The sequence below is a fragment of the Mytilus trossulus genome, chromosome 3 (genome assembly GCF_036588685.1).
Source record: "Mytilus trossulus isolate FHL-02 chromosome 3, PNRI_Mtr1.1.1.hap1, whole genome shotgun sequence".
Classification (NCBI taxonomy): Eukaryota; Metazoa; Mollusca; class Bivalvia; order Mytilida; family Mytilidae; genus Mytilus; species Mytilus trossulus.
This window is the reverse complement of record NC_086375.1, coordinates 73578071-73596008: the sequence shown is the minus strand read 5'-3', so window position 1 is coordinate 73596008 and position 17938 is coordinate 73578071. Positions and strand designations below refer to the sequence as shown.

General features: G+C 32.1%; 1 protein-coding gene across 1 annotated transcript; it reads left to right on the top strand.

Moving 5' to 3' along the window:
* The first annotated feature begins 5707 nt into the window (after positions 1 to 5707).
* LOC134712368 (amino acid transporter heavy chain SLC3A1-like) lies at positions 5708 to 16508 on the top strand. Its single transcript, XM_063573853.1, has 10 exons — positions 5708 to 6258; positions 7000 to 7185; positions 8163 to 8305; positions 8666 to 8791; positions 9907 to 10020; positions 13136 to 13248; positions 13769 to 13958; positions 14588 to 14770; positions 15069 to 15194; positions 15615 to 16508. Exons 1-10 carry the CDS (start codon positions 5823 to 5825, stop codon positions 15960 to 15962), a joined length of 1965 nt encoding a protein of 654 aa, XP_063429923.1. The 5' UTR covers positions 5708 to 5822; the 3' UTR covers positions 15963 to 16508.
* The last annotated feature ends 1430 nt before the right edge of the window (positions 16509 to 17938 follow it).

The window sequence follows — 17938 nt, the reverse complement described above, 5'->3', positions numbered from 1 at the left end:
ATGATAGGTATTGTGAGAGCTCATCAACAGGTGGTCATTTAACTACCCAGTAAAAAAATATTCACTATTTCTAAAAGGTAAAATTTATATGACCGATAGCTAGCTTGCTTTCCTCATGCATCATGACCAATGTCCTGAATAAGATATGGGACATTTTAAGCCATTTCTTTTTGTGTCTCTAAATAGTCGAGATGGACATTTCAATCAGTGGATTTAGTTTATAAAAAAGGAGATATATGTTTGCTTCATGGTGTTTTTAATGTGGGATGTATTTTAAGTTTTTGATTCCTGAATGGAATTAAAGTGTTTGTGAAATGGATTTTTTTGGATATGTGAATAATTCTACAAGATGAATTATGTGTGGCGTAGTGTTTTCTAATGGGATATATTTTCATGTTATATTAAGATTCCTGAAATGGAATAGTAGTGATGCTGAGTTTCATTTAATATTCAGGATCTACTTCAATTGGAATTACTGTTAAAAATTTATTTTCAATATATCAAAAAAAGTACAAATGGCTTATAGTGAATAGAAATTTCAGTGCTTTATTCTTCATTATGAAAGTGGGATATACCAGCAATGATTTATTTGTGATTGTAAGCAAAATAAATAAATTTACAATAAATATCTTTATTAATTCAGGACATTAAACATGAGGAAAGCAAGCTAGCTACATGCATCATTCATTTAAATTAGCTCTGTCAAAAACAAACCAGGTAAATAAATCTACAGGTAGTTAAATGACCACCTGTTGATAGTAGCTCTCACAATACCTATTGTACAATTTAAATGGACAAATTGTATTGACAATTTTTTAAACTGGTCAGGCAATAGGTAATTCTTGACCACAAAGCTTATTGGATAGGCACAGTAAATTTCGCAAAAAATAGGTATCTCTTATTAGAGTGATTAACCCTTCAATGACAATTTTATTTTAACCTTCTTTTGTGATATTGGCAAAAACAAGAGAATTAAGAGAGGAATTTAATAAAAAAGATCAACAATGCAAGGGCATCAAAATGATATTTGTGATTAAATCAATCATAGTCTACAATGTTGAAGAATGTCATTTGTTGAAGATGCACATAGACCTACCATAGGTGAGTGACACAGAGGATCTAGGTCAATTCTCTTGAAGAACCTGGTGAACATAAGCAATATTATCCAGATTCATTAAGGTGGTACCTAAAACTACAGGGAGATAACTCTTTAAAAATCAGCTTAACGTTTTAATGACGTTGGGTTGTTTATAAGGGAAGATTAAGCTTCTCACTGATCAAAATTATAGTTTGTCAAACTGCTATATAACCAGTGTATTTTTTCTGATAAATGGTTGGTTCAATTTTGTTGAAATTTTTCTATTTTTGTCAAATGGTCAAAGTAAATACTTTCTCAAATTTTATGAAAATTAAACGAGCCAAATTAATTTCAGTGATGGTGTTGGGTACCACCTTAATACTATGTTAAAAATAATGTTCCTTCAAAAACTGTACCTACTCTCCTTAATTAAAACAAGTATATTTGACGACCACAATCACAATGTCTTCCTTCCACTGTTTCATCAAATAATTATCTTGACAAATCATTCTTGCAATAGAAGTCATGTCAAGTTTGAATCCAGTTGCTACAAAATTTTGATGAAACCACTATGGAAAATATAGCCCTTAATTTAATTTTGATTTTATTGAAATATAAACAATTTTTGATATATCCAGTAATGGCTGACAAAAAGCGATAAGGTGTATTGATCCCTGCATGTATTAGCTAGGCCGGAGAATATTAGGAAATTATTATTATACCAGTTACCCACGGTCACTTAAAAAATTTATTTAGGACTAGGCATAAGTGATTATCAGAGACATATGTGTATAATAATGTCTCTGGTCATAGTATTCCAATTTTTTGGGGTACATTTCACATTAGATCTATAATAGTGTAAAAGTTGTAGCTGAATAGGTTTACCCACTCTGAGTTCACCCATAGAAAACTGATGTAAAAAAAAAAAACCAAAAAAACATAAAAATCAAGTTACTCATGACAGATCTGCTAATAGCCACTTGCATGTTAAAGGCCATACATTGACCTATAATGGTTTACTTTTTATACGACCGCAAATTTTGAAAAAATTTTCGTCGTATATTGCTATCACGTTGGCGTTGTCGTCGTCGTCATCGTCCGAATACTTATAGTTTTCGCACTCTAACTTTAGTAAAAGTGAATAGAAATCTATGAAATTTTAACACAAGGTTTATGACCATAAAAGGAAGGCTGGTACTGATTTTGGGAGTTTTGGTCCCAACATTTTAGGAATTAGGGGCCAAAAAGGGCCCAAATAAGCATTTTCTTGGTTTTCGCACTATAACTTTAGTTTAAGTTAATAGAAATCTATGAAATTTTGACACAAGGTTTATGACCACAAAAGAAAGGTTGGGATTGATTTTGGGAGTTTTGGTTTCAACAGTTTAGGAATTAGGGGCCAAAAAAGGGCCCAAATAAGCATTATTCTTGGTTTTCGCACAATAACTTTAGTTAAAGTGAATAGAAATCAATGAAATTTAAACACAATGTTTATGACCACAAAAGGAAGGTTGGTATTGATTTTGGGAGTTTCGGTCCCAACAGTTTAGGAATAAGGGGCCAAAAAGGGACCCAAATAAACATTTTTCTAGGTTTTCGCACCATAGCGTTAGTATAAGTAAATAGAAATCTATGAAATTTAAACATAAGGTTTATGACTATAAAAGGAAGGTTGGTATTGATTTTGGGAGTTTTGGTCCCAACAGTTAAGGAAAAAGGGGCCCAAAGGGTCCAAAATTAAACTTTGTTTGATTTCATCAAAATTGAATAATTGGGGTTCTTTAATATGCCGAATCTAACTGTGTATGTAGATTCTTAATTTTTGGTCCCGTTTTCAAATTGGTCTACATTAAGGTCCAAAGGGTCCAAAATTAAATTTAGTTTGATTTTAACAAAAATTGAAACCTTGGGGTTCTTTGATATGCTGAATCTAAAAATGTACTTAGATTGTTGATTATTGGCCCAGTTTTCAAGTTGGCCCAAATCGAGGTCCAAAATTAAACATTGTTTGATTTCATCAAAAATTGAATAATAGGGGTTCTTTGATATGCCAAATCTAACTGTGTATGTAGATTCTTAATTTTTGGCCCAGTTTTAAAATTGGTCTAAATTAAAGTGCAAAGGGTCCAAAATTAAACTAAGTTTGATTTTAACAAAAATTAAATTCTTGGGCCTCTTTGATATGCTGAATCTAAAAATTTACTTAGATTTTTGATTATGGGCCCAGTTTTCAAGTTGGTCCAAATCAGGATCTAAAATTATTATATTAAGTATTGTGCAATAGCAAGTCTTTTCAATTGCACAGTATTGTGCAATGGCAAGAAATATCTAATTGCACAATATTGTGAAATAGCAATTTTTTTTTTAATTAAGAGTTATCTTTCTTTGTCCAGTATAGTAAGCAAGAAATATCTGCAAGAATTTTTTTAATTGGAGTTATCTTTCTTTGTCCAGAATCAACTTAAATCTTTGTTATATACAATATACAATGTATATTCACTTTTTATTACCAACTGATAAATTTGAATAATCTTTACCATTCAGTGATAACAAGCAGTTTTTTTACATCTTAATATTTTATGATGTATTTAAATGAGTAGTAATTGTTGCAAACTCCATTAGAATATTTTAATTGAAATTAGTTTTGGAATAAGGGAAAGGGGGATGTGAATAAAAAATTGGGTTCAATTTTTCTCATTTGAAATTTCATAAATAAAAAGAAAATTTCTTCAAACATTTTTTTGAGAGGATAAATATTCAACAGCATAGTGAATTGCTCTAAGAGAAAACAAAAATTTTAAGTTCATTTGAATACATTCATTCTGTGTCAGAAACCTATGCTGTGTCAACTATTTAATCACAATCCAAATTTAGAGCGGAATCCAGCTTGAATGTTGTGTCCATACTTGCCCCAACCGTTCAGGGTTCAACCTCTGCGGTTGTATAAAGCTACGCCCTGCGGAGCATCTGGTTATTAAATTGTTATTTGGATGGAAAGTTGTCTCATTGGCACTCACACCACATCCTCCTATATCTACTTGCATACCTGCCAACTTTTCAAAATGCCCATGGGGGTTTTACGTGCAAGATGGATCCTATAGTTCTACAAAACTATCAAGGGGGCCTTCAAATATATTAAAGTGTTAGGGTTTTTTTTTTTTGCTACTTCATACTAGTACAAGCCTATAGGCATTGTAAAATTTATTGTTTTATTAAAATTGTGGACAAAATTGCTCTTTCAAAATTTCCAGTTGGAATAGTGACACTCAGACAAAACTAATTATATGTTAGACATTACTTGGTCATGTTTTATGAAGATTTAAGCCCAAGCCTTCATTGGACGAGAAGGGATGAGTATGTTCTAATTATATAGTTAAAAATATCATCATAATAAAACTAGTATCATACTCAAATTCTTCCATTCTTGTTAACAGTAGTAATGCAACTATATTTTTACCTGTACTTTTTAATTTGTATTTGTACTGAGATATGAAAACAACTCACTTTTACATGTATTTCACTTACCTTATTTGATCATGATATTATTTCATAATTAAGATGTTGAAATTACTTCTGTTTTTTTTTTCCTTATGTTTCATGATAATTCTTTTTAAAAGAATGATATTTACTTAAATATTTCAGGATTTTTTTTCAATGATTTATGAAATTATTTCCCATTATCATTTTTTTTTAACAATTTAGCTTGAATTCAAATACACTATCATTATTTCATGGTCTTTGTAAAGGATAGTTTTTTTCTAATAACTATTATCAATAAGTTAACTACCCAGATAGAATAGACCACTTTCGAGTTCATCCGTCACCGGCAAAAACTTGTCAATTATACACGCCTTTATGACGTCATTTACCAGATAGAGGGGCTCGCCTGTATCCCTGCACTATTTACGTTCATCAAGCGTCTTAGTGATCGTCTTTGTGCAGGATAAACTAGAAATAATGGTTGCTCTGTAGGTACTTACTGACAATTCCCTAATGACAGCAGTGTTGATTGTCAATTTTGAGAATTCAATTTGCCGAATAATTCGTACAATATAGAATTATAGTTTTCCAACCACTCGCTCAACATTGGAAGGAAAGTGACGACGCCCTCAACGCACAAATGACGATGATAAAGGCGCGTATAATTGACGAGTTTTTTCCGGTGACGGATGAACTCGAAAGTGGTCTATTTCGCGGCAAAGGAAAAAATATCCCAGGGAAATATTTTCCTCCAGTTAAAAAAATAACAACAACTACTGTGACATTTTTTCCTCCGGATATAATTTGCTTTACACGCTAACAAACAATACAACAGGATGTTGGTGTGTTATCTTATCAGTAAAATTGTTTTTGTAAACCTTCATACTTCCCGGTATTTTTACTTTGTTCTAGTTTATAACAGGTGCTATGGTATTTCTTCCTTATTTGTTCTCTGGGGGCGATCGGGTTTCATCCTTTATTTTTTAGGGTAGTTTCAAGCCAACATTGCTATTTTAATGTAGTCGTTTGTGGAATAAAAGCAAAACTATAATATTCTGTATGACAATCATTTGTATAAACTATTTTGGGGGAGAAACAAACATACGCTTTTATTATAATCCCCCCTTTTGAAATGGACTCGGCGCAACCGGAGTAAACCAGTATAGCTTAATGTTGCATCATCCCTGAAGGTCGAATAAGGAGAATATTAACAAGGAGTGTTGCGAAGAAACAGACGTGATAACAAACTAAAAAAGCACAAATTATGGCGGATGAAAGTGTTGACGAAAAAGCCCAGTTAAAAGCTGAATTAGCTGAACCAGCAGTCGACGACGATCCCAAGTTCAACGATTCTACTGCCAAATTTTTAACAAATGGAGGAGACGTAAAAGTAGAAGTCGAGACATCAAGCTCCGGTGGGGCATCGTTCACTGGATTGGGAAAAGAAGAGCTTCTTCAGTACGCTAACGACCCATTCTGGAAGAAAGTACGGGTGATCTTGTTCATCCTTTTCTGGGTAGGATGGATTGCTATGCTGGCAGCTGCTATTGTGATCATTGTGCTAGCTCCACGTTGTCCACACAGACCAGATCTCAAGTGGTATGACAAACAAGCTTCATACCAAGTTTACCCCAAATCATTCAAAGACACCAATAAACCAGGAAAAGCTGAACCCGGAGAAGGAGTAGGAGATTTACAAGGTAAAGACTAAAGTTAAAATATGTACATGTATCAGTCACCAAATGCAAATTATTCCAGTTTTATTTTTTGAATATTTATAAATTCTAATCTACACAATGTAAAATGTACCTTTTAAACATTTTTATACTCTTGTAAACTTTTTGTGTTCTCAAAATAAGATGTGATACAGTGGCGGATCGAGAATTTTTCATTAGGGGGGCTCGCTTCAGTCTAGCTGCGGAACCGTAGCTCATAGGTCCTTATGTTACTTTTTGACTATTTGCAGACCATATGGTCCGCAAATAATATGGTCCACAAATAGTCAAAAAGTAACATAAGGACCTATGAGCTACGGTTCCGCAGCTAGCTTCAGTCATGCTTCAGTGATTCCCTATATATAATCAACCAAATTTTTCCCATGAAAGGGGTGAGGCCCCACCCCCTGGAACCGCCTATGTGATACGAAAGAGACACTATCAACCAAAAGTTCAAATGAAGTGGATGCAAGAATATGATGCAACCATACAGCCTTTAACAATGAGAAATCAAAACATACTGTATGGTCGATTATAAGAGATCTCTTTTAAAGAATAGACATCAAATATATGAAACGGTTCAATTGAGACAAACTGCCAGTCTAATTTATAAGTTACATATTTCTTATTTCTAAAGTGTTTCTGCCACTTTTTACTTTATGATAAAATTAATATACATGCACATGTGACAATGTATTTTCAACATATATATATTTTTTAAAACAGGAATAATATCAGAGCTGGAAGATGGACATTTCCAAGATCTTGGAGTGGAAACACTGTACATCAACTCCTTTTATAAGAGTGGAGGTGTTGACAATGGAATGGATGTTGTGGATTACAAAGATGTTGAACCAAGTTTGGGCACCCTAGCACACATCAGAAAACTCAGAAAAGAGACTAAAGACAAAAGTATGTAATCAAATGAATGATAGCAATTTGTCTATAATTAGGGGTTAAATGTCCTAGTTCTTGTTCTCACATCTGGTATGAATTATATCAATTTGTCTCTCAGTGGGGGGTTACATGTTCTAGTTTGTGTTCTCACATCTGGTATTTAAATCATAAGTGTAGTCAAGTTATAAAGGATGATGCAATATTATGTATTTATCCTGCTGAGAGCATTATGTACTGAATATCATGATGCCACTGGTGTCAAGTGAAAGAGGTTGTAATTTTCCCCAATAACTGATTGATGCAGACTGTTCAGTTTACAATATTATTTATTTAAACTGGTGGGTCTATTTACATTTATTTTTATCTTAATTGAAGAGTTAGCCAAAAGTTCAGTTTAATACTTTTATTGGTGCACCTTTAATATCTGTGATTCTACTGTTTCATATTACAAGGATCTGACAAGTCACAACACCTTTTTTACTACTTGTAACATCAGCCAATGAAATTACACTGTACATTTGCTAGCCAAGGGTTACAATCCACTTGATGGAAGTGGATCCTAACCCTTGGCTAGCGAAGATGATGAAATTACATCCTTCCAAAAAATAATTGAACTTGAAGGCTTCCAGAAGAAGAAAAATAAAATAAAGTGTTGTCAAATCTTCATGCACTAAGACGTAGAAAACAGAATCTGTATTTTATTTTCAGTAGGCAATAAAATTACAATTAAATTAAACTGTTTACACACACATGTTTCCTGGTTTCTACATATATACCAAATAGTTCTCTTAACATGTTTAAGCACATTTTCTTATTTGTTAAAAGAAAGAAGAGTCGAAACAATTACCATTAGTGCATTCTTATGGTTAATTTACATGTATGTAGGGAAGACTTTTTTCTTATACATACATTTATTGTCGGATGTACATGTACATAAGTTTAAATCAAGAGATGAAACTAATTAAAGTAATGAATTTATTTTATCATTACAGTGAGACTAGTGGTTGATTTCATTCCAAATCACACCAGTAGAAATCACACCTGGTTTGTGTCCAGTCAGAACAAACAAGATCCTTATACAGACTATTATGTATGGAGACCATGTACAAAGGGTGGAGCAACGCCAAACAATTGGGTATGGACATGATGGACTAAAATATTAATATTGAATTATTCTCGTTATTTTGTTCATTATTAAACATTTTAGGTTAATTCTAAGCCATAGAGTGCCTTTTAATCGGAATAAACTGAAGAAGCCTTCAGGTATATATAAATATACAATAATACATGTTCATGTTCAACATTTGTGTTCAAAAACAATTCAGATATCAGAGAAATAGAGAACTTAAAGTTTCAATTTATGCCTTGTAGCTATATATAGGTCACCAATATGTTTTGTCTTACAAGCAATACAAATATTTAATGTTTGCATTATCAGCCCCAAATAACCCAACTTTATTGATTGATTAATTTATAAATGAAATGTATTTTTCAGTTGAGTGTTTATGGGGGAAGTGCATGGGAGTATGATGACCTTCGTGGTGAATGTTATCTCCATACATTCCTCAAAGAACAACCAGATCTCAACTTGATGAATGAAGATGTCAGAAAAGAAATGAAGGTTTGTATTAATACAATTTTCCTTTCTGTAAAGGACATTTTTGAAAATGCTACCATTTTAATTCTACTCTGTTTTATACATACCAGTACTTTCATACCATAAATGCAAAAACGGTGTTACAGTCTTCACAATTAACTTTTAGAATCTACAGGCCCAAATTGAATTTTACAAAAGTTTTGATTCCATTGGCCTGTAAGATGATGTTAGTTTTGATCAAGGCTTCCAAAATTTCCAGACGACAGCCGGGCATTTACAAAGAAAAATTTTTGACGGTCAATGATCAACTGGATACTTAAATGTAACTGAGAGGATGCATAAGATATATGTGTCTAAGTAATTAGAAGTGTTATATGCAATAACATTATTTATAACTGTTTTGTTGTCTTCATTCTAAAAATAAATAAAATATTATCCTCGGTGTTGTGTAATTTTTTTGTGTATCAGGAACCATCATTGCATCAGTCAGCTTCAGTACCTGACTTTTCTCATATTTTTGTTTTGTTTGTGTTTAAATAATATATCTTCTCTCTGTGAGTACTTTACACTTGTTTAAATTAAGGCCATATTATTTTTAACTGTTAATGACGAATGGCTTTAATGATCTTTAATTGTAGTACAGATTGATACACATGATACTTTTCTTTTTGTGTATTGATTACCTGACCATGTGACCTTTACAACTGATGCAGTATTTATGGATAACATTGAGGAGGCTCAATGAAGGATATTGTTTTAAACCATGTACAATCTACTGAACAGTGATAACATTTTTCATTGTACAATTTTCAAACCTTGCTCTATACTATCGGAAATTGTCTGAATAAATTCGGAACAGGCATTGTTCTCTTGGTATAATTAACTTTTGATGTTGGTGCGGGCTGATATCATGGGAATTCAAAAAAAATATATAATTGGAAATAATAATTTGGAAAAATGTCATAGAGACAACAACCTGACCAAAGAGCAGATGACAGCTGAAAGCCACAAATGGGTCTTCAAGAAGAACCTGCACCTCAGAGCTATATTAGATTTTTGATTATCAAGTATCTATTTAAAGTCTTGCAGCTGCAGTAGAATACTTCAGCCCATATTATTACTATATTTAATTTATTCAGGACGTGTTGAGTTTCTGGTTGAAAGAAGGAATTGATGGTTTCCATGTAAGAAATGCAGAATATCTAGTAGAGAATATGACACTTGGTAATGAAGCAGCCAGTGGAAGTGGATCTGTAAGTACAATGTATTACCAGAGTTTAAGTATCTGTTGAAAATTTTAATCAAACAATGGTAGTGAATGTGTAATGGTAGGTATTACCAGAGTGTCCATAGTATCTGGTTGAGAACCTAACACTTCATGATGAACCTCTTAGTGGTTTGTTAAAAAATGAAAGACATTTAGTACCACTGAGTTCATAAGAATAATCTGTCTTAGCACATAATCATTGCTGATTAACTATTTGTTAGTAAAGGATCAGATCGATAGTAATCATATTAAGTGTAGATCAATACAATATTGTCAATAGAATATGGGATTTGAAAGAAAGTTTTGTATTGTTTTTGGAAAATGACGCAGTCATTGTTCCATAACTGCCGACCTGAACTTCATTACATTTCTCTGCCTACCGCGCTTGGTTTCGTATTTACTATTTTCCATACAAACTTGAATCTGCTTGTGTTATCATATGTATGCATGATCATTGTGTAGTAATCAGCCAGGAACCAGTTTACACTGGTTTCTGCTTGTATTCCACTACACTCGAACAATGTGTTGTAGTTTGACAGGAACCAGTTTAGAATTTGTAAACTACAAAACGTGATCGGTTATTGTTCATTCCATTTTGGTGTTTCATACCGACTTATATGGTTCGAATAAGCTTAAGACCCTTCAAACATTAATGTGATAGGTATATTAAAGACTGTTTTACAAAAGGATTTAACTGTTTTACTTTCAACGTCGTACTATAGTGATATCTGTCATATACGGATTTCCACTCTCACCGGTTAATTTCTTCTTTTACGTGTGCTTTGGAAACTTCCTGTTTTTAAAAACATCGCAAGTTTTATAATTGTTTTTTGGGTGAATTAAACTTATTTTAACAATCATGAAGCGTTCCAGAATCATTTTAAAGCAGTTTCTTCTTCTCTTTGATGATGGAAAATAGGTTTTCTCTAGAAAATACCGGCACCTGGTTAAATTGGCATCTAGTCAAATCGGCACCTATTTGACGTCAATTCGGCATCCAATAATATTTGTTATAATATTTTCTATTCTATTAATTAATTACTGTTACCAAGAACATAGTGAATATGTTGTTGTATATTTAGGTAAACAACGAAACTAAAGTGAATATGTTGTGTATAAAGGTAAACAACGAAGCCCTTACCAAAGCTGTTTTATAACAATTAGACAATTATTAAAATAAAATGGAAAACTATGAGTCCCTTTCAATAAATCAAACTTTCATGCCAAATAGTTAGCAAATTTAAGGTGTTTTTTTTTCAGTAAAGTTAAACAGCATTAAACCAACAATCCTGTAAAATGCTCAACTGGTTAAAATAATGCAGAAAAATACCCAATATCTCATGTATTAGTCCAAATAATTATGACGTTTTTATTAAATAGTGCGATAATACTCAATTAGAGGACTGCACTGTATTGGAAGAAGAAGACGTCTGGCAAGGCAATTTTATTATTTTTCTGGGACGCCTTCCTACGACGTTCGTAGGAAGGCGTCCCAGAAAAAATTTAACATAGCCTTGCGGTTATAGGAAGGCCTTGCCAGGCGTAATAATTATTTGGACTACTCATATATATATATCATTAAAAATACACCAAAAAAGTCATTTAGTTGAGAAAAATAAATATATACAAAATGTACACGAACACCCAAAAATGTAAAAGTTAGTATTTAACTCTTTTTGCTTAAATACTTAAAAAAATTCTGGCAACCCCTTTCTTATTTTTACTCTTTTTGCTTAAAATACTGTTAAAAATATATATTTAACATGGGTGACGAATTGGCTATATCAGGTGTTGATTTTAACCAGGTGCTGATTTGTCCAGGTGCCAATTTTAACTAGGTGCCGGTTTGACTAGAATTCTTTGAGAAATGTTTGAAATTATCTGAGTTTCATTAGACCTTTGATAACAGTAACAAATAGATTATTTACTTAATGTTTTGTGGGAGAAGTGGGTTCAGACAATGTGGTATCAGGTCTGTTTGTGCCCAATACATTTTCGCACCCTACACGTTCGCACATTCGCACCCAAGGTCCGTTCGCACTCAAGGTCCGTTCGCACTCTACTCATTCGCGCCCAATTTTAATTCAAATTCAAGTTGAATAATTGGAAAATCATGGTTGTTGTTTTAAATTGCTTTGGTGTAAATACTGAATGTATTTATAGCTTGGTATGAGTAAAACATTGAAGATTTTAAAGGAAAACACAAAAGATAATTGTTTTTAAAAGCTTGGTCCCTTTGATCTGAAACAACAAAACAATAAAACATAGAAACTAAAATATAGCAATCCACTAATATAACCAAAACATGATAAAATTTATTCAACACACAGAAACAAACATATAGTCAGAATCTCACTTCATTTTGAAACAAGTCAATGAAACAAGTTATAGCAATACACTTAATACCAAAACATGATTAAGAGTTATTCAACACAAAATAAAACGTTGATAAAATACCACTTTATTTAGAAAGGATTATTATTATTTTTAACAATACCCTATCCTAAATATGATTAAGATTTATTCAACACAAAAAAAAATACTGTCTCACTTTATTTTGAGACAATGACAACAATTATACTTATAAGAAAACACTTGCTTACAGAGTTATTAAACACAAAACCAATTAAGATTGGGTGCGAACATGTAGGGTGTGAAAGTGAAAGGGGGTGAAAATGAGTGGGCGCAAACGTGAATGGAAGCGAACGGACCCGGATTCAGACTATGTACCAGTGAGAAATATACAAGCCTTTCTACGGTATTAATTTGTACAATTCAGGTAGTCTTGACCTATTCATTTGTCTTAAAAAAAACAGCCAGTTGTCACCTTCACTTCACACACACACACATATACGAATATCAATTATATGCTTACGATACATGTTGCATTGTTAAACTAATTACGGCATGTGAAAATCAAGACTTGCATATAAACTATCCCAATATTAGAGACAGTGGCGTCATTTTTCTTCAGAGCTTTCAGCTCTTTGATTAAAGATTTCAAGGCACTAAGATACATATACAGTGGTTTCTTACTACTCTAATAATCAAGATAGTTTTGTATGATAAGTATGTATAAAGTAAATGTTTATTTTTAACAGAGTTATGAAACACTGATACATGACCATACAACACACCAGCCTGAAACATTTGAGTTACTACAGGAATGGAGAGCTTTATTGGACACTGCTGCTAACAAACCAGGAAGGGAAAAGTAAGCTAATTAACAAATAGCCGGACAAAGTGGCAAAGTTTAATTGTCATCTTTTATCTAAAAGGCAAAGGTGTAAATTTTAGACTTATATGGAGAAGTAGTGAGGTAGTTGCTCACTTGCATCACTTCCAATTTTCTTTCTTCAATATTGATTTTTACATTGTTACGATTGTATATCCTACTATTTCTGTCATACTGTTTGTTAACCATGAATTCAGTATTGTAATTCTCTTTAATATCTTTTTTTTAGTGCATAATGTTTAATGTACCATACTCTGTTACTTGTTAGGCATTTTTTAAATGTAAAGTTCATCATGATTAGGCTTGAATAATAGTCTCTAAATGTTAAGCAAACATCAATCAATCAAAATAGAAAACAGCTGAAAGTGTACAATGGGAAAGTTAAAACAAAATGACAGGATTACAACTATAGATGTAATATGGATAGATAACTTTGTTGATTCAATTAAGAATGTTTTAATTTTAATAATCTGATTTAATATATGAATTAAAATTACAGGGCATTGATTGTAACTGTTGATACAGATATGAACACAACTATGAAATATTATGAAACAAATGGCAAAAGTGGAGCTACTTATGTCAGAATGTCACCAATCACAAATTACAATACGAATGGATTAGCCACTCATCTTAAAGACAGGATACAAGAAGTGGCTGTTGATGACGTTCACAGGAAGATCTGGATGGTTAGTTTTATGTTATATCAATTAAGATATAGATCTATCAAAAAAAAATAGAGCTCCACTATTAGTGTGGATGACAATGTTATAAAAGTTAGTTTAAACATGCCTGGTCATAAGATGGGAAAAAATTCCCACTACAGATTACAGCTTTATAAATCATTTGGACAAGAAAGTTACAAGATTAAGCTAACATTGTGTAAGTTATCACCCACAGTTCATATAACAAGCACCAAAAACAAAATGTAAATTAAAATGAAACATTATTTTTTATTTTGAGTATTAAAAAAGTGAATTGACATGGAAGATCTTTTGATCGATAGAAAGATATTATTGGTGAATTGAAATAGCAAGAAGGATAAAAGCTACATGTTTTGTAATAAAAAATATATCACCCCAGAGACAATAAAATTGAGAATGGAAATGGGGAATGTGTCAAAGAGTCAACAACCCGACCATAGAAAAAACAACAGCAGAAGGTCACAAACAGGTCTTCAATGTAGCGAGAATTCTTTCACCTGGAGGCGTCCTTCAGCTGGCCCTTGAACAAATATATACTAGTTTAGTGATAATGAACGCTTGTACATTACATCACATTACAGAAAACAGAAATAAAAAAATCGTTTCTATTGTAGTTGGACAATGAAAACTTGGACAGAATTGCCAGTCTGATTGGTGATGAGTATATGAAAGCTTTGTTAGCAGTACAGATTTTACTTCCTGGAGTCTCATCGTCTTACTATGGGGATGAAATTGCTATGAAGAATGGAGTTCCAGCAACACCAAGCAAGGATCCAGTTTCTAAATTACCTGGACAGGTAGGGGGGAATTGTTTATAAACATTTGACCAAATGAGAAATATTTTAATATAATGTTTATCTCTAATTCTAAACACAAATGCAGTTTTATTTTTATAATTCTAACCTGTTGTTTTCAACAGTTTTGGACTTGATTGTTTGATAGGGCAAGTTTAAACAAGAGTTCAATCTAAATGTTATATGGCCTTGAAAGGCATGAAATTATGTCTATGTCAATTTTGCAGTTTTATAATTTCCTTTGTTTTGAATATTCGTTCCTATTATTCTGTACTGATTACGAATTTTTGTATAATTATAGAAAAATAGAGATGTATTCCGTACACCTATGCAGTGGAGTAGTGAACAACCAAATGCTGGCTTCACTGATCCAACATTCATGCCATGGATTCCTTTGGGAGCAAACTACAAAACTAACAATGTACAAGTAAGTTATCTGACAAAGTTATGTACATAGTAAGTTATCTCTGGCAATCATACCACATTTTTTTCGTATTTTCATACTGATATTTTTCTGATGATGTCATGTTCAGCTAATACATTTGACATTTTTTTTTAAGTAAGAGATGTATTACTTGATATTAAGACAATGAAAAAAATAAAGAAATAAGTACAAGTACTTGTGTTATTGGCAATCATGCCAAAATCCTTTTTTTTTTTTATACAAGTAGTCTTTGTAAAATGATATTTTGTGCTCTAGTATATACAACTTAAGAGACGTGTTAATATCCATATTAAATCTTATATTAAGTTGATACCTTGAACCTGGTGTGTACTGGTATGTAAGCTTTAGTAGATATATCATGAAATGTTCTCATTTTATTGCATATTTGATTTTCATTTTCAGCATGCCAAAGCATACCACAGTAAACACAGTATAATGAATACCTTCAAACAATTAGTTTTACTGGCCAGTAATGAATCTATACAGTTTGGCAAGACAGTTGTATCTGTCTTGAAGGACAACAATGACATTTTATGGATGACAAGAAAAGCTGAAGGATTCTCTGGGTACCTTGTAATCATCAACCTGGGAGATTCACCATTTGCTAGTAACTTCAAAGAGGCTCAAATTTCAAACACACTGATGCACGTCTTCCATTCAGATGGTGACCTCATAGAAGGAGATATGGACCTCAGCAAGAGGGCAGTCAGTATTGCCCCCAAACATGTTCATGTATACAAATTTGACTAAAAACTCTTTAAATAGCATTTATTTTTTCAATTTGGACTTTTTATCAAAATTATCTTAAGGATGTAAGGTGAGGTTTGGTGAAAAATAATAAATCAAGAATTTAAAATTGACACTTTAACCTGGTAGAGCATTTGTTAAGGATAAAAATAAGTTAAAAATATTGATAGGTCATGAACATCCTTTTCGAGATATTGAAGATTTAAAATATGGGTAAATGACTTTAATCGGCTATTAAGTTTTATATGAAAGAAATGAATGTGTGTTATGGGGCAAAATATTTTACCTTGTTTTGTACGGAAAAACACCAAGGAGTCTGAACATTTGACACGAATTCCAAAAACCTCACCTAAGTACATCCTCAAGTAATTTGATTTTTTTTGTTAATGAGATATTAAAACATGTTTATCTTTTTAAAGTAACTTTTTGGATTTTGTTCTTGTGAAATGATAATTTAAATCTAACAATTGTTATACAGTTAACTTGAATGGTCATGAATGATGGCTTTGTGCTTGATGAAGTGGTCAAATAATAAATAACAAAACTTTTTTTGTAGTTGTCTTTTACCATATTTGTTCCAATCTTTTTGTGACCATATGAAAAAAAACATAAAAAACATGCGTCAGGTTCTTACAATGCCCTTACTACTACAGTTCATCTGTCAATTGTCAGGTATAAAGTTTATTGGTTCAGATAGTTTACCATGCAGTTGTTACCTCATAATTTCAAATTAAGTATGCATCTTCATTCATGATATGAACTTAAAATCATGTTCCAAATTATGGATTTGATGGTGAAATTGATAGATTCACATGTTAAAACTTTTGGTTAAGATAGTTTCCCATGAAGATGTGGTTACATAAACACAAAACTTGGTTAAATTATGATTATGAAGATTTAGGATTATAAGTATATATAAATATAAGAAGATCTGGTATGATTGCCAATGAGACAACTCTCCACAAGAGACCAAATGACATAGAAGTTAACATAATATAGTTATTACCATTTGTGTTGGGTTTTTAAGATGTTTGGTTAAGCATCTTTCTAAGTTCTTACCATCATTCTTTTATTGAATTATTTGATGATCTTAGAAATATGGTGATGTGTTTGAACTTAGTGTATAAAATATATATTGGTGCACTTGAGTCTGATAAAATAAATTGGTGTGTGTGTCTCAATGAGAAACTTAGTACACATGCATTTTGTCAAGTTTTGTATTCCAGGTACAAACTGTTCATAGTTTTAACATGGATTGCATTGTTCACTGAACATGGATTTGTAATAGTATGTGCTGCACTAGCAAAGTGGCCTCTGAGCAAAAATTTATATAAGACGAACAAATTGAAAACGGCAATTAAAAAAATTATACAAAATTGCTATCAAACAAACTGGAAACAGCAATTAAAAAAAATCTACAATATTTTTATCATAACAAACTCAATCAACATTTTTAAAATACCCTTATAATTTGGTTAGCAAGAGTTTTGTCTTCACAAGACTTGTCAGTAGCACCTGAATCAAATCAGCTGGAAAGGCAAAATAAATATAAATACAAAGTTTCCAAACACAACTGTTATAAACAACCTATGCCTTTGCTTAGAAAAATCTTGGTGTATCGAATAATTCAACTTAAAAGGAAATGAACATTCAGTGATAGGTCATGTTGGCACTAAAGTGCTCGTGCTGACTACTGGGCTGATGATACCCTTGTGGTAATTACATCTTCAAGTAGTGGACATATGGTTGTAAAAACTCCTCAAAGATATCAGGTTTATGATTTGGTATGTCGGTCGCTTATTTAGTCTCATTAAAACAGTTGGAAAGCTGAATCAAATACAAAGTAAATAGCTTTACAAAATGTAATATTCTATACCAGAGTTGAGTCTATTTTATAACCAGTAATTATATTGAAAATGAGAAAAGCAATGACATTTGTGTCAAACAGAAAGTGCTGACGACTGGGATGGTGACATACT

Coding starts and splice junctions, on each gene's coding strand:
- LOC134712368 (XM_063573853.1), top strand. CDS start 5,823: ATGGCGGATGAAAGTGTTGACGAAAAAGCCCAGTTAAAAGCTGAATTA. Junction 10,021..13,135: donor CAGCCAGTGGAAGTGGATCT/GTAAGTACAATG, acceptor TATTTTTAACAG/AGTTATGAAACACTGATACA. Junction 13,959..14,587: donor TTCACAGGAAGATCTGGATG/GTTAGTTTTATG, acceptor TTTCTATTGTAG/TTGGACAATGAAAACTTGGA.